The sequence below is a fragment of the Ornithodoros turicata genome, unplaced genomic scaffold (assembly GCF_037126465.1).
Source record: "Ornithodoros turicata isolate Travis unplaced genomic scaffold, ASM3712646v1 Chromosome23, whole genome shotgun sequence".
In the NCBI taxonomy this organism is placed as follows: domain Eukaryota; kingdom Metazoa; phylum Arthropoda; class Arachnida; order Ixodida; family Argasidae; genus Ornithodoros; species Ornithodoros turicata.
The window spans coordinates 3,480,005-3,492,104 of NW_026999342.1; the positions used below are offsets into that span (position 1 = coordinate 3,480,005).

Sequence of the window (12,100 nt, forward strand, 5' to 3'; positions counted from 1 at the left end):
TAAACAGGAAAACTAATAATATGGTTACTAAAATAACGAAGTGCCGATGTAATAGTGTGTAATACCAATTTTCAGTGTTGCCCGCTGCACAGGGGGTTGTTTGACTCCAGGCGTCGCACCGCTCCACTACGCCGCATCTTTCATGGCAAATTAAAAATATTTATAGCGAGTTGTCGGTGGTATGGTTCCGCATATGGTATTTAGAAGCGACAAAGTCTCTAGTCACATCACCGGCATATCATGCTTGTCTACTGCTTTACAGTACCTTTAATCGCGAGCTCTAATCATAACCAAACGCAATGGTTTCGTACGTTTATTTCAGTGCGTATGACCGCATTATTCAATGCACTCCGCTGCGCACTTCACGCAAGACCGACAAGATGCGTGTTCGCAGCCTGGAGAGCTGTTTTATGGAAGTTAAGCTTGCAGAAAAAAATGGGGTGTGATGAATTGCGATATTCTGTTCCAGTCGCTGTTATCAGCGCTCGGACTCTGCGAAAGGCACAGCTCAATGGGAAAGACAAAATGTGATAGCGACACCGCTTATCTGTCTCTTTTCGTCTGGAGACAGCTAGAAAGCGTTTTGTGCTGCTGGCATATTTGGTCATGTGAGCGAGCAAAAGTGCGACAAGCTTGCGGGCGGGTCAATTTATAAAAAATATATCAAATCCTTTATGCAGGCTATTGTACACGAGCAAAAGAAGACGCAAGACTTACGCGAAACTGATATTTGTGCGCTGATACCAAGTTATATCTAATTTATTGCCACCTAATTAGCCACTTAATTATAAGTAACGTGATTATTCATTCAGTAATTAGGAAACAGTGTGTAAGGATTGTGACGGAATAGCGGGTACTCAATTGATTAATTAACTAATTAATAGGTCAATTAATGAAAAAGAAAAGAAAAACATAGTGTGCGTATTTACCTGCTGCCGAGTCGTCAGTTTTTGTATCCTGAACGCTGTTGCATTCTTCTCAAATGTCCGCTGGCGACGACTGCGGGAAGCGGAGAAATGCTGCTTTCCTGGGCCTTTGGTGGTTAACGGTGCAAGAAAATGCTCGGTACTGCCCTCCACTTAAGCTTCTTTTTCCCATCAACCTCCCATTTGCGCTTCCGCAAAGATAGGTATGGAAAAACTGTGCTAAACTCTGCACTTTTCGAGAATTACGACGGGCTCCACCGTGCTTAGGAGATAGAAATCGTGTAAGAAACGTGTTTCATGGTTGTATTTACAAGACATATGAGCTGCATGACTCGCTTTGTTTTCCGCAATCAACGAGAAACAAGGCCTGCCTCTCCCTGCTCAGATGAGCAGACGACGCAGCACAGGCGTGCATGCCGAGCGTGGAAATGAAGGGCGCCAACGGAGAACGGACGGTGCAGCCAAAGACTGCCAACCAAAGCATCACGTGGCAACAAGATTTTCCGACTCCGTTCTAGAGGTGGCGCAGCACTTCTGTCCCCTTCTGGTCGTCTACTTTTCAGTCTATGTGGTCGCGGGAGAGGGGGAAGTTTCACCTCCTGTGTTACTGCTCCGTGATCTAGACATATAGGCGTGCGAATTGTCGTTACGGTAGCTGTTCGAATCGTGCAGAATGTGTTTAGGAAAAGCAGCACGTGACACCATATCATATTGAACGGCGCTCCTGTCAGATAAATTATGGTTCGCGTTAAACGAATTTGTTGCACTGTGAAATGGAGCCCTAGCGCACCGTTGGACTCCCGCGTTCCCAGCAGCAACGGCAGGGTTATAACTTATCGACAAGAGGAAACCATACATTCAGGTCTGTGAGAACAAATGTCGCGTTTCCCGTCATGCGTTTGTCACATAAGGCATGTACATCAAACAGAGGAACTCACGTCTTTTCAGGCAGTATGACGTCACATCTGTTCATTTGGCGCACAAAATGGGTCTCCTGGTAGCGCGAGATTGTCTGCTTGAGTCTTCGCATGCACAGGTGCTGTCGAATTCGAGGCCGCCGCACAGATATTTTGATGAACGCATCCCAAACGCTTATAACGTAGCAGCAGAGCTGTACAATACTTGAACGCGAAAACTCAATCACTTCTTCTTCTGTGGAAAGCATCTGAAAGAATATCTCCTCTCAAAGCCCCATGACAGATGCATAATGTAAAAAACCCCGAGACTAGGGAACACGAAGGGACAGACACAAACCCTTCGTGTTCCCTAGTCTCGGGGTTTTTTACATTATGCATCATCTTCACCAGCTCGCTTGCTTCCTAGCCATTTTTTCATTCCCATGACAGATTTCGTCTTCCGGAGGTAAAGAAGATTAGTTGAGCTGAAGTGTGGAAGAGGATAATCAATCAAGAAACCAATCAAAATAATAAGAAATTGGCTTCCTGGCCTGGCCTGTACGTGAGGCACTTGGCATGCCCGTGACGTGATCGAGTGACCGAAAATATTCCTGCAGAGACTAGAGTCGCCTCCTGCAAACGTCATTGCGGCGTGCACCGGTTGCATCGTGTGGGAGTTATTGTATTTAGTCGTGTGGTTATATACGCGTGGAAAATGCAGAATGCTTAAAAAACTGCGCAGTAATGAGCGAAGTTAAATAAAAGCCTGTTGGGAAAGAAAACAGAGAACTCGTCCTGACAATGAGATTCCCTCATTCAATTACAGCGTGCTTTCCGGACTGTCTTTATGATAGATTCCTAATAACCCAATGTCTACACTCTTTACCGTTAACCCATGTAATGAAGGCCGCAGAGTAAGAGTTCTTGAACGGCAGAGTAGGCGATTGACGATGCTGAATGTGCAGCAATAGCACGACGACTGTAAAGTCTGTAAAGTGCGCGTATGGGGATGGAAGCATGACTTATAGAAATGACCGAATGTACTGCAACCGTCTTTGCGGTTAGCACAACACATCGATAACAAGTACTGACGATGAAGTTGAGGAATACAGAGCAACAACATCTTTATTTTTAAATGGAGACACTGGGACAATCCGAAACCATTATAATGGCTTTGTAAACAAGTGTGATGCATTCTTCCAAAATGTAAAATAAAGTTGGTTTGGCAGTGGGGGACTCGCTAGTTGCCAAAAGAGCTGGGAGGCTCAAAACGAAACCGAAACTTCTGAAGGTTCCCTCTTGTACCTCTTGTATACCCTGCGTGACTTCACCGGGTGACGTGGGGATTCGAGCGGTCTGCCTGCGTAGATTGGCGTGTAGGGCAACCGCTGTTTTCCCGGTCACGCGCTTTATGACTTCTTCGCGTCACATGGATGACCGGTCGTCGACTTCCTTGACTTCGTTCTAAAATATTCGCCAGCGGTAAAAGCAAAACCGACAGAAGCCGTGCACGAGGAATACCAATGAGGTGAAGCCCAGTGTTGTTGGTCTGCTTTTCCGTGGAGGACCGCCTAATCACTCAAAGAAAAATATTCATTTTCTAATTTTCTGTGCCACTTGGGGATGAGAAGTTGTATTTACTGAAATATCATACGGTACGGATTGATGTCGTACTGTTACCTCAACATGTTTTGGTGCGGAGTCTCCCTTTAAGATGATGAATGGGGAGTTTCATCACCAGGGGCGATACTCTACTCCATTGCTGGTGGTGATGTGGGGAATGAACTCCATCACAATACGGACCGAAGTCCTATGGTGTCCTAAAAAGGTCAAAAACGCTTTGAGGGCATAACGTTGGTGGGCTGTATCTGCCAGGAGTCCAGTTGATTAAGACACCCGGAGACTGCAGTTTGGCAAGGTTGGTAGTGTGGGCAATGAAGAAGGATGTGCTCTATATATTCTAAAGCACCGCAGTAGACGTTCTACAGCATCTGAGAGTCAACTTGTCTCAAGCGGTAACGCCACTGAGCTGTAAAAGCCACATCGAGTCACATTCGGTGAATTAATGCAGAATCTTGACGAGACATGTTTTGTGGCGTATGGAAAGCGAGCGTTGGATCAACCCTGCTGAGCACAGATGGGGGGAGAAGGTCAGTCGTCCATTGGCGGCATACCAGATGTGTCGCGAGGCGTCAAAGAATGGAACGACGTCTCCTCTCAGCAGCGCAATACACATCCGTCTCCGAGGCGACAGAGTTGCTTCTGCTGCTCTGTCGGCCTGTTCATTCTCCACGGCACCACAATGGAAATACAGAAATGGAGGTAGCGCAGAGCAAGACAAGTGCCTCTGCCAAACATTCATTTGTTGAACAGACATGCATGTACTAAGGTTTGGCAAAAAAAAAAAGGATATTTACGATTTACCTTCGAGAGAGATATTACGAAATATTTGGAGCTCCCTGTCAAATTTGGGATCAATGCTGATGGCAGGGTATTCAAAGTTACTCCTCCCAGTTTCCCGTATAAAGCTCGCGTTGGGAGGGCCACTTGAGAACCCGCTCGCCGCTAGGAGTGAACAGTAAGGCATAGCGCCGGGTGTGTTTACTAGGGTTATGTCCCATTTCGTCCATTCCCATTTCCCCTAATGCGATTTTGAGGATTAAGAGGGCGAGTGGGGTTCTTGCCATTATGCGAAATAAGACTGCCAACAGGCGGGCGTTACTATCAGTGATTGACGTCAGCAGGGAATGGCTCCACCACTGTATGCAGTCTGCACATCTTCCAAAGTTCTAATCAAACGTCGCGAAAAAAGCAGGGTGTCCAGAAGCACAGTGCTGCTGTTCTGCATCAGAGCAAGACACGCGGCGCTGTGACTCGACAGACTAGGGACACTTCTTCGAACGACACATCAGGATTTGTCTCTGTGTGACATTGCAAAAAATATTTTTTTTCCGGCATTTTGCACCTCGGTACTCAAAATCAAAATGTCAAAATATCACTTGGTGATATCTCGGTGGTCAAAATATCACAAAATATCATTTATCCCAATGGTGCCAACCTCTGTTGCCTTTTCGCACAACTCGGAGAAGGTTTTTCCGAGACCCGCAGGAGAATAACGCTGCATTAGTCTGGAAGATGTAGCTGCCCCTTCTAGCTACTTCAACTTGCAACTTGGACTCTTCCTTTGGACTGGCAAGCTGAGTGACCAAGATGCTCGTCTTCACTTGTATTTGCTTGTTGATGTTAACCATTGTCGTTTTTTTTTTTTTGGCAATGCGGCGAGGAGGTAATCCGTTTGGAGTCGGAGAACGAAGGCTGATATCATACGTATGCTGTCGGACATCTGGTGCAACTTAACTTCTTTTTTAATTCCGTTAGTTCCGTTAATTCTTAGTTTAATTCCGTGAGCGCCGCGATGCGACTGTGGCATTGAGCCGAGTACAGACGTGGACAGATGGAGAGAGAATAGCAGGAAGCAGTGGGGTACAGGGGCATAGGACGCGTCCTAGGCCGACTTCAGAGGGAACTGTATCGACAGCACCTTAACTGAACATTGTCGTTGAATTACGCTCGCTAGCCTTTAAAAACGTGTTCAGCTTCTTCTGGTTTGGTGCTTCATATGTGAAAATTTTGAACGTAAAAGACAACCTGCTTGTTCAACACGACGAATGCGTTTTCGTGTGTGCAGGTGAAGTAGGCACGATAGGAGCGCAGAAAATAGATATTGTACTGAAATTGCGATCTTCACTTAAGGCCAAGCACAATATGCAACGAAAAAGGAGAACCGCCTTCCTTCTTCCTAGTAGACGAAATGGGACTGCATGGCACGTACATTAGGTGAACTGGGACCCCGTGCGGTTCCCGGGGAGAGACCATGGCGAGGTATTGGGAGATAATCTGATAAGAAGCATTAGGCGAAATGTGAATAGGTCAAGTGGGAAGACACGTTTGATAGGTGAGGTTGTCACGAGACACTTGCGAGCATTGGAATGCTACGTTATATTACATCTTGCAAGAGAGACTGAACGGGACAAGCGGGGCGAGACAAGCAGGACAGCGAGACTGCCAAGGTGGAAGAGAGCGACGTCTTGCTTCGTCGCAGTTTCTGCCAGCCGACATGAACAAACGATCGTTCTCGGACTTCCCATGCTGGCTGCAGTTGTCTATGCGTTGCAGTAAATCCATTTAGGCCTCTCGTCATCCACGCATGTTTCGTGTCTATGCTTCAGAGCACTAAAATCAATGATTCTCGAAATACTTATTTCGGCACTCACGAACCGTTACTATGCGTTATGCAGCCCATGCGCACAACCAAGAAACACATAAGCAAACAAGTTATTCTCTAATTTGGGTCAGTGGATGTTATTTCGTCACGCCAAACCCCACAGCGCGTTATCATCACTAGCATTACATATCATAAGTCATTGCAGTTCAGCTCCTACATTTGACCCATATCTACAAGCCATACGTGTAATTTAAAATCATCTCCGTATTTTCTTCGCAGTTCGACGATTGCTATCGCATTCCTGCTCTTGCATCATGATTGGAGTATTTCGTCGCCACACGCGATATTCTATCCCGTTCCGATACCTGCTCTATCACATACACTATCCCAAGCCCGCGTTCAACGTAGAATCACGCAAATGAACATCGGTGATTAGAAATCAGCAATAAATGTTAGAGATAAAGTTGAAAGGTGTGCTGCAACTGAACGAAGAGGTCTCGTTCTCAAACCGCGTTTTCTTAGTTTTCTTTTTGGCTTGCCGCGACCGCCCGTTCCTACACAATTTACTTTTCGAGCACATTACATTCTGCACGCATAACCATACTATTGGATACAATAACGCCCGCACGATGCAAACGATGGACATTGCAATCATAGCTGTAAGGGGTGAACGTTGCCTTCATAGAAATACTTTCAGTACGCTGAGCTACCTTGAGCTGCTCGGTCACGTGACATCCATGTTTTCTTTCCAGGAAACGGACACTGATAGTGATATGTCATTCGTAGGTAGTAATGGGATATAACGCAACTCTTAGCTGGCCGGCTCAGAAGACTCATTTTCCGGTTATTTTGGTTTCGTCACACGGATATCTACTTCACACACACCTCTTGAGCCAACAAAATCTTCCCTACCTCCAGAAACGCAGGATGTACGAAAATCAATGCCAAGTTACAGTAGAGAGATTCGGCATAAAAATAAAATTCTCCCTAACTGCTGTGTGTGCCTGTGTGTGTCTGTCTGTTTGCTACTGGCCCAACCACTTTCTCTCACTCTGCCATGTGACATGTGTGTAATATACTTTCCTGTGTTTCGACCCGTGATGTAAAGCTGAAGTGCGGTCTACTGCATGGAAGTCTCGTTTTACATATTATATAGATGCTCTCAACAGTTTTTTTATTCGTTACCTTCGGAACACAAAAATTGCCCCCTGGGGCTTCAAAGCGGTTTAGAAGTCGTTAGTTTCGAAAGCCTGCATTGACCACAGCGTCTTAAATATAACAGTTTACGCCCTAAAGTGACGATAAAGCGGAATATGACGAGTTGGTGTTCGCTCCTCTAGAAGGCTGTACATACCGAAGAGTCACGTCTATTGAGTACTCTATTTGTTATAATGAACACTCAGAGCCGACGCGAGAACCTTGGTATGACAATAGAGAGTTTTAGTGCATCGCACGCTGGCCTTTGCGTACGATGTACTAAAACTCTCCAATGACAAAATCTGCCGTAGAAACCATAAAACGACCCTTGCACAAAAGAAACTTGTAGAGGAAAGTTTCCAACTGCACGCCTCGAAGGACATTTCTTTTGTGGGACTTTTCAAGTGACGTTAATTAAGTAATGGAATAGTGGCGCACGACTTTCTAGCGCCACGGCCCTCTTTCAGAAACGTGAAATTTTACACAAAGTGAGGAATGAGATAAAAAGAGCGTTGATAGAGGCGGTGTTTATCAAGAGCAAGGACAACTTCATAGGCACGGAATCAATATCGCAGTGGCGGGAAAGGAAGTGGAATTTATAGGGAAGGAACTAGATATGGAAGCTTCTTTGAGTGTACAAATAAGGGTTGTGCGTTAAATAGAACTTATTGGAAATGAGTGCTTGTTGCGTCGGCATGTTTCTGTGTTGGGTGTGTCGTTGTTCGCACTCTATTAGGAATACGTTAGTTACTTCCAAGAACTCGTGGGCGCAGAAAAGAAAAGGTATTGCTCATACCACACCAGCGTTGCGTTTAATTAGCACAAAGCACTTTCATTGAATAACTTTGGTGTCATAATTACCTCTGCCTTGTTAAGCAGCTGTTTCATGAGCTTGTTGCAGTCCACCTTTTCTGAAATACACAACAAAAACGATAGACACACATGTATGGGAGATGGACGCACACTAATGACTCTGATGCTGCCTGCGGGTTGAAACCCGGCCGGGGATGGTTGCAACTTGGTAGACGGGAACACTCTGTCTTCCGCGAGGGACGTTAAATGTAACGTGCCGTGTGTAGAGATTTCGGCGCAACCTAAATAACCCTCCCTCAAGCGGGCAAAATTAATCTACAGACCCAACCACTGTGGCATCGCTCTTGATCGCAGTTGTCTTGCGACGTAAAGCCCCGAATTATCTCTGACGCTGCCGGCGCTGACACGTTAGTGCGCGGTTTGCTGTATCTTGGGTGTTGGATTTGATTACTTCTGCATGTGTATTATTCACGCTTAGAATGCGAACGAATTGGAATGCCGGGTGCAGAGCGCTTTTCCGGATTACACGGAGCGAATATGCGACGAACAATCTGCGAACTTAGTCCAGCGTCGTTCGCTTGGCGCACGGCGTCAGTCGATCAAGTCAGCCCAGAAAACTTCATGACGTCCGACGCTCTCGGAAGCAGCCAGCCGGCAGCGCCGGGATAACAGCCACTCAGAGGTCACTACTGGTGTCGACTTCAGTCTTCTGCTAGCCGTGCGTACTCGCCATCGTCTTCGCGCGATATTCACGTGTTGTACCAGTCCCAAAACCAGCAATGGCATCAAAAGCGGCGCGTCTCGAATATGATGATAAGTTAATTACGGCCGTGCAGAAGCGCCCCATCCTCTGGGATTGCGGGCGCATGGATTATAATGATCAGCGAAAAAAAGCGTTGGCTTGAGCCGAGGTCGTCGCCGAAATAGGAAGCGACACAGAAGGTAGGTTTACCCTGCTACTTGCGTTACTTCTTTCTTTCCTTCTGTCTATCACACACGGCTATCACATAGCCCTGAATTCATAGATTATTTTTCCACATTATTATAAGAATAACGCGAGGGTCCAGCGATCAACGAGCGGCGGGGGCGGCTCCAGACCCTCGGTTTGGTGTGTGCGTGTGTGGGGGGGGGGGGGCGGTTCCTTTGTCGAAAATCGTACAGGGGGAGGGGAGAGAGGGAAATCTCATGTATAAACTGACGTTTTGGGGGCGATCGCCCCCCCCCCCCTTGGATCCGCCACGGACGAGCGGCTGCTTGTTGCTTAGCGTAATGTAAAACTAGGTTCGGCATTCTTGCAGGCTGCAGTGTACAAGCACGGCGGAGAAGCCTGCGCGATACATTCACGAAAAAACATCGTGTATGGAAGGACGGAGCGCCAAGTGGCTCCGCTTTCTCCTACGACTGTTTCTCCGTGCAGTGTAGCCAGACCACACTCTACCTCCGCGCGCGATCCAGGAAATAAGCACATAAACGCTATGTTCGCGCCAAAACGACTAACAGTCGTTTTTTAATGAGGTTATATCATTTTTATTGCGTAGTTGATTATTAGAAAGCAGGAATAGTTGTCTCCAAAGCTTGCTTGTTTGTTTCATCATTAAGCACAACAGTTTCTCTTGTCTGGGCACACTGGCAGCTCCGCAACGAAATCGCAGCGGCATCCGCTGCTTCTTCGCTGCATGTAACGTAGCCAGCGAACATTCCGCGTCGTGCCGCCGCACTTTGTCCTGCCGTGCGAAGTTCGTCGTAAAAGTTCGTCGCATGTAATCCGCCCTTTATGCACGAAAGTTTTTCTGCGACTCCGTAGGGTTCAGCGTGGTGATGCTGCGCGTTTGCTGTACGTCGTATGGCGCGGAAGAATTCGAAAAGCACTGTTGCGTGCTGAAATGTGCATTCGCCTTTAGAAGTGCACCGCCTGGAAAGAAATTTTATTCGTTCCCTCGTAAGCCTCGTGAGAGAAGACTGAAGTGGATCGCTGCGGTTAAATGTGCTGGCTTTAAGTGACGTCATCCAGTGTCGGAAAGCTGATTGATTGATTGGTAAAAGAAAAAAAATGGAGATGTTAGTCCCAAGCAAAGTAACCGGGATGCCTGTGTGTCACCCATGTGCCTGCATAGGTGTCCTGGTTCCAACTGAACCAGTTGGACATAAAGATAGCTCGCCGTTGATGCACACCAATAAGACTGCCATACGGAATCACCATTTTGCCGACGGTGCTAACTTAAATGATCCAAGAGGTACTTCGTATGTTTCGTGTATTTCTCCTTCCGTTTACAAGGAAGTCCGCTCCTTAAAGGGTCTCTGACCAGAAGCTGGAGGGACTTTTCCACAGTGGCTACCGATAGAATACACAAAAGAAACTTCGCATACGAAAATGCATGCCTCAATACCTCGTAGTTTTCGTAAACTCGAATTTTAAACATCGCGGTTCACGCCGACGCTGGCACACCTAGCGTCAAACCAAGAAAACGTATATAGAAAACTCATCTGGTCATCCCACTGGGATGACGTCAATCGCCCATGCAATCAGCGCGCAGAATGCCGCCACGTGATCAAGTACTACTACAACAACTTTCTGCAAGAACCAACATTTTTACGTCAATACACTGTTGTAACAATGTCTGGAAAGAAAAAGTATGTACATACTTCAACGTCTGCGTCCTGTTTTATAACTGCGATAATCCCATTAGCGACTTCCGTGGAAAGCGGAACTAGCTACGACAACTTTCGGGATCCAGCACGCCGTTTCACCGTGTGTGCATTTCTAAGTTTTCTTTTTTTATGTCGTTTGGAACAACTGATCAATTTATCGAGGTCCACTGTTGGACTTGTATCTATTGTGCTTCATCGCGCGTAGCGATGTCACTGAGGAAAGCTACGTCCGCGGACATACGGGGGAAAGACAATAACTTTTTCCTCTGTTTCGCCCAGCTGGAGTGTGAACTGAGACGAAGGGAGTGTGAGCTGAACGCTGTCCGTAACGAACTGGACCGCCAACGCCGGAAGAGAAAGCGAGCGCAACAACAACTGCAAACTCGGACCACTGTTGCCTTGCGGTTGTGTACAAGACAGAGAGAGCTCCGCAACTACCGCCGTCCAGCATCGTGGTGGGAGACAACACTCTCAGGACATTCTGACGACTATTTTAAAAGTGACTTTCGTGTAACTCTGGCCACTTTCAACTACCTGATTGAAGTATGCCAAAGTATGGCCAAGGTCGACGCCCACTTAAGGAAAGCGATACCGCTCAGAAAGAGTGTAGCCGTTGCCCTGTATAGGCTGTCGTCATCTGCGGAGGACAGGACTGTCTTGAACTTGTTCGGGGTGAGCAGGTCTTTCGTCAACATTCTGCGCACAAATTGTAAGTAAACTGGAAGCGCAGTTTGTCAAGCTTCCAACAGACGCTGCGTTGCCAGAGCACCTGCGTCGGTTCGAAGCCGTAACAGGTTTTCCGCAAGGTTTTGGAGCTCTAGATGGCTGCCATATTGAAGTGTGCCCGCCGAAGGACCAGGGCTCAGACTACTACAATTATAAGGGATGCTACAGAGTGATTTTGCTTGCCATTGCTGACCATACCTACAAGTTCTTATATGTGAATGTGGGGTTCCCTGGAAGGAACCACGATTCAGAAGTACTTCAGAGGTCCAGGCTGCCTACTGTAATCAACAGTACCCTCGGCAACACATTCACAGTGACCTTGCAAGGTGTGGATGTGGGACCTGTCATATTGTGTGACCAGGCTTTTCCGCTGCAGCAACACCTAATGAAGCCGTATCCGGACAGGACTACAAACACACCACAAAAGCAAGAGTTCAACGCCCGACTCTCTGGTGCAAGGCGAGTCGTGGAAAACACATTTGGAAGGCTGAAAGCGAGGTTCAGGATTCTACACAAAGGACTTGAGTGTGATATTGACAACTGTACCACCATCATCAGAGCATGCTGCATCATCCACAACATCTGTGAGGACCTCAACGACGGAGTTGAGCAACACTGGATTGAAGAGTGCAGACATCTCCCAATGGAGATGCCGCAACAACACACAT

At 47.0% G+C, this 12,100-nt stretch overlaps 1 protein-coding gene across 3 annotated transcripts in view; it reads right to left on the minus strand.

The window, feature by feature from the left end:
• LOC135373293 (protein FAM135A-like) overlaps positions 1-12,100 on the minus strand; it is a 171,011-nt gene that overhangs the window by 89,725 nt on the left and 69,186 nt on the right. For 2 of the 3 annotated variants that reach the window (XM_064606518.1, XM_064606517.1), the window contains exons 9-10: positions 8,106-8,155; positions 1,865-2,091 (exon numbers count right to left, since the gene is read on the minus strand). The exons of the other annotated variant lie outside the window; for it this stretch is intronic. In XM_064606518.1, coding sequence (XP_064462588.1) covers positions 1,865-2,091; positions 8,106-8,155 — 277 coding nt within the window. The remainder of the gene's footprint in view (positions 1-1,864; positions 2,092-8,105; positions 8,156-12,100) is intronic. 3 annotated transcript variants of the gene reach the window in all.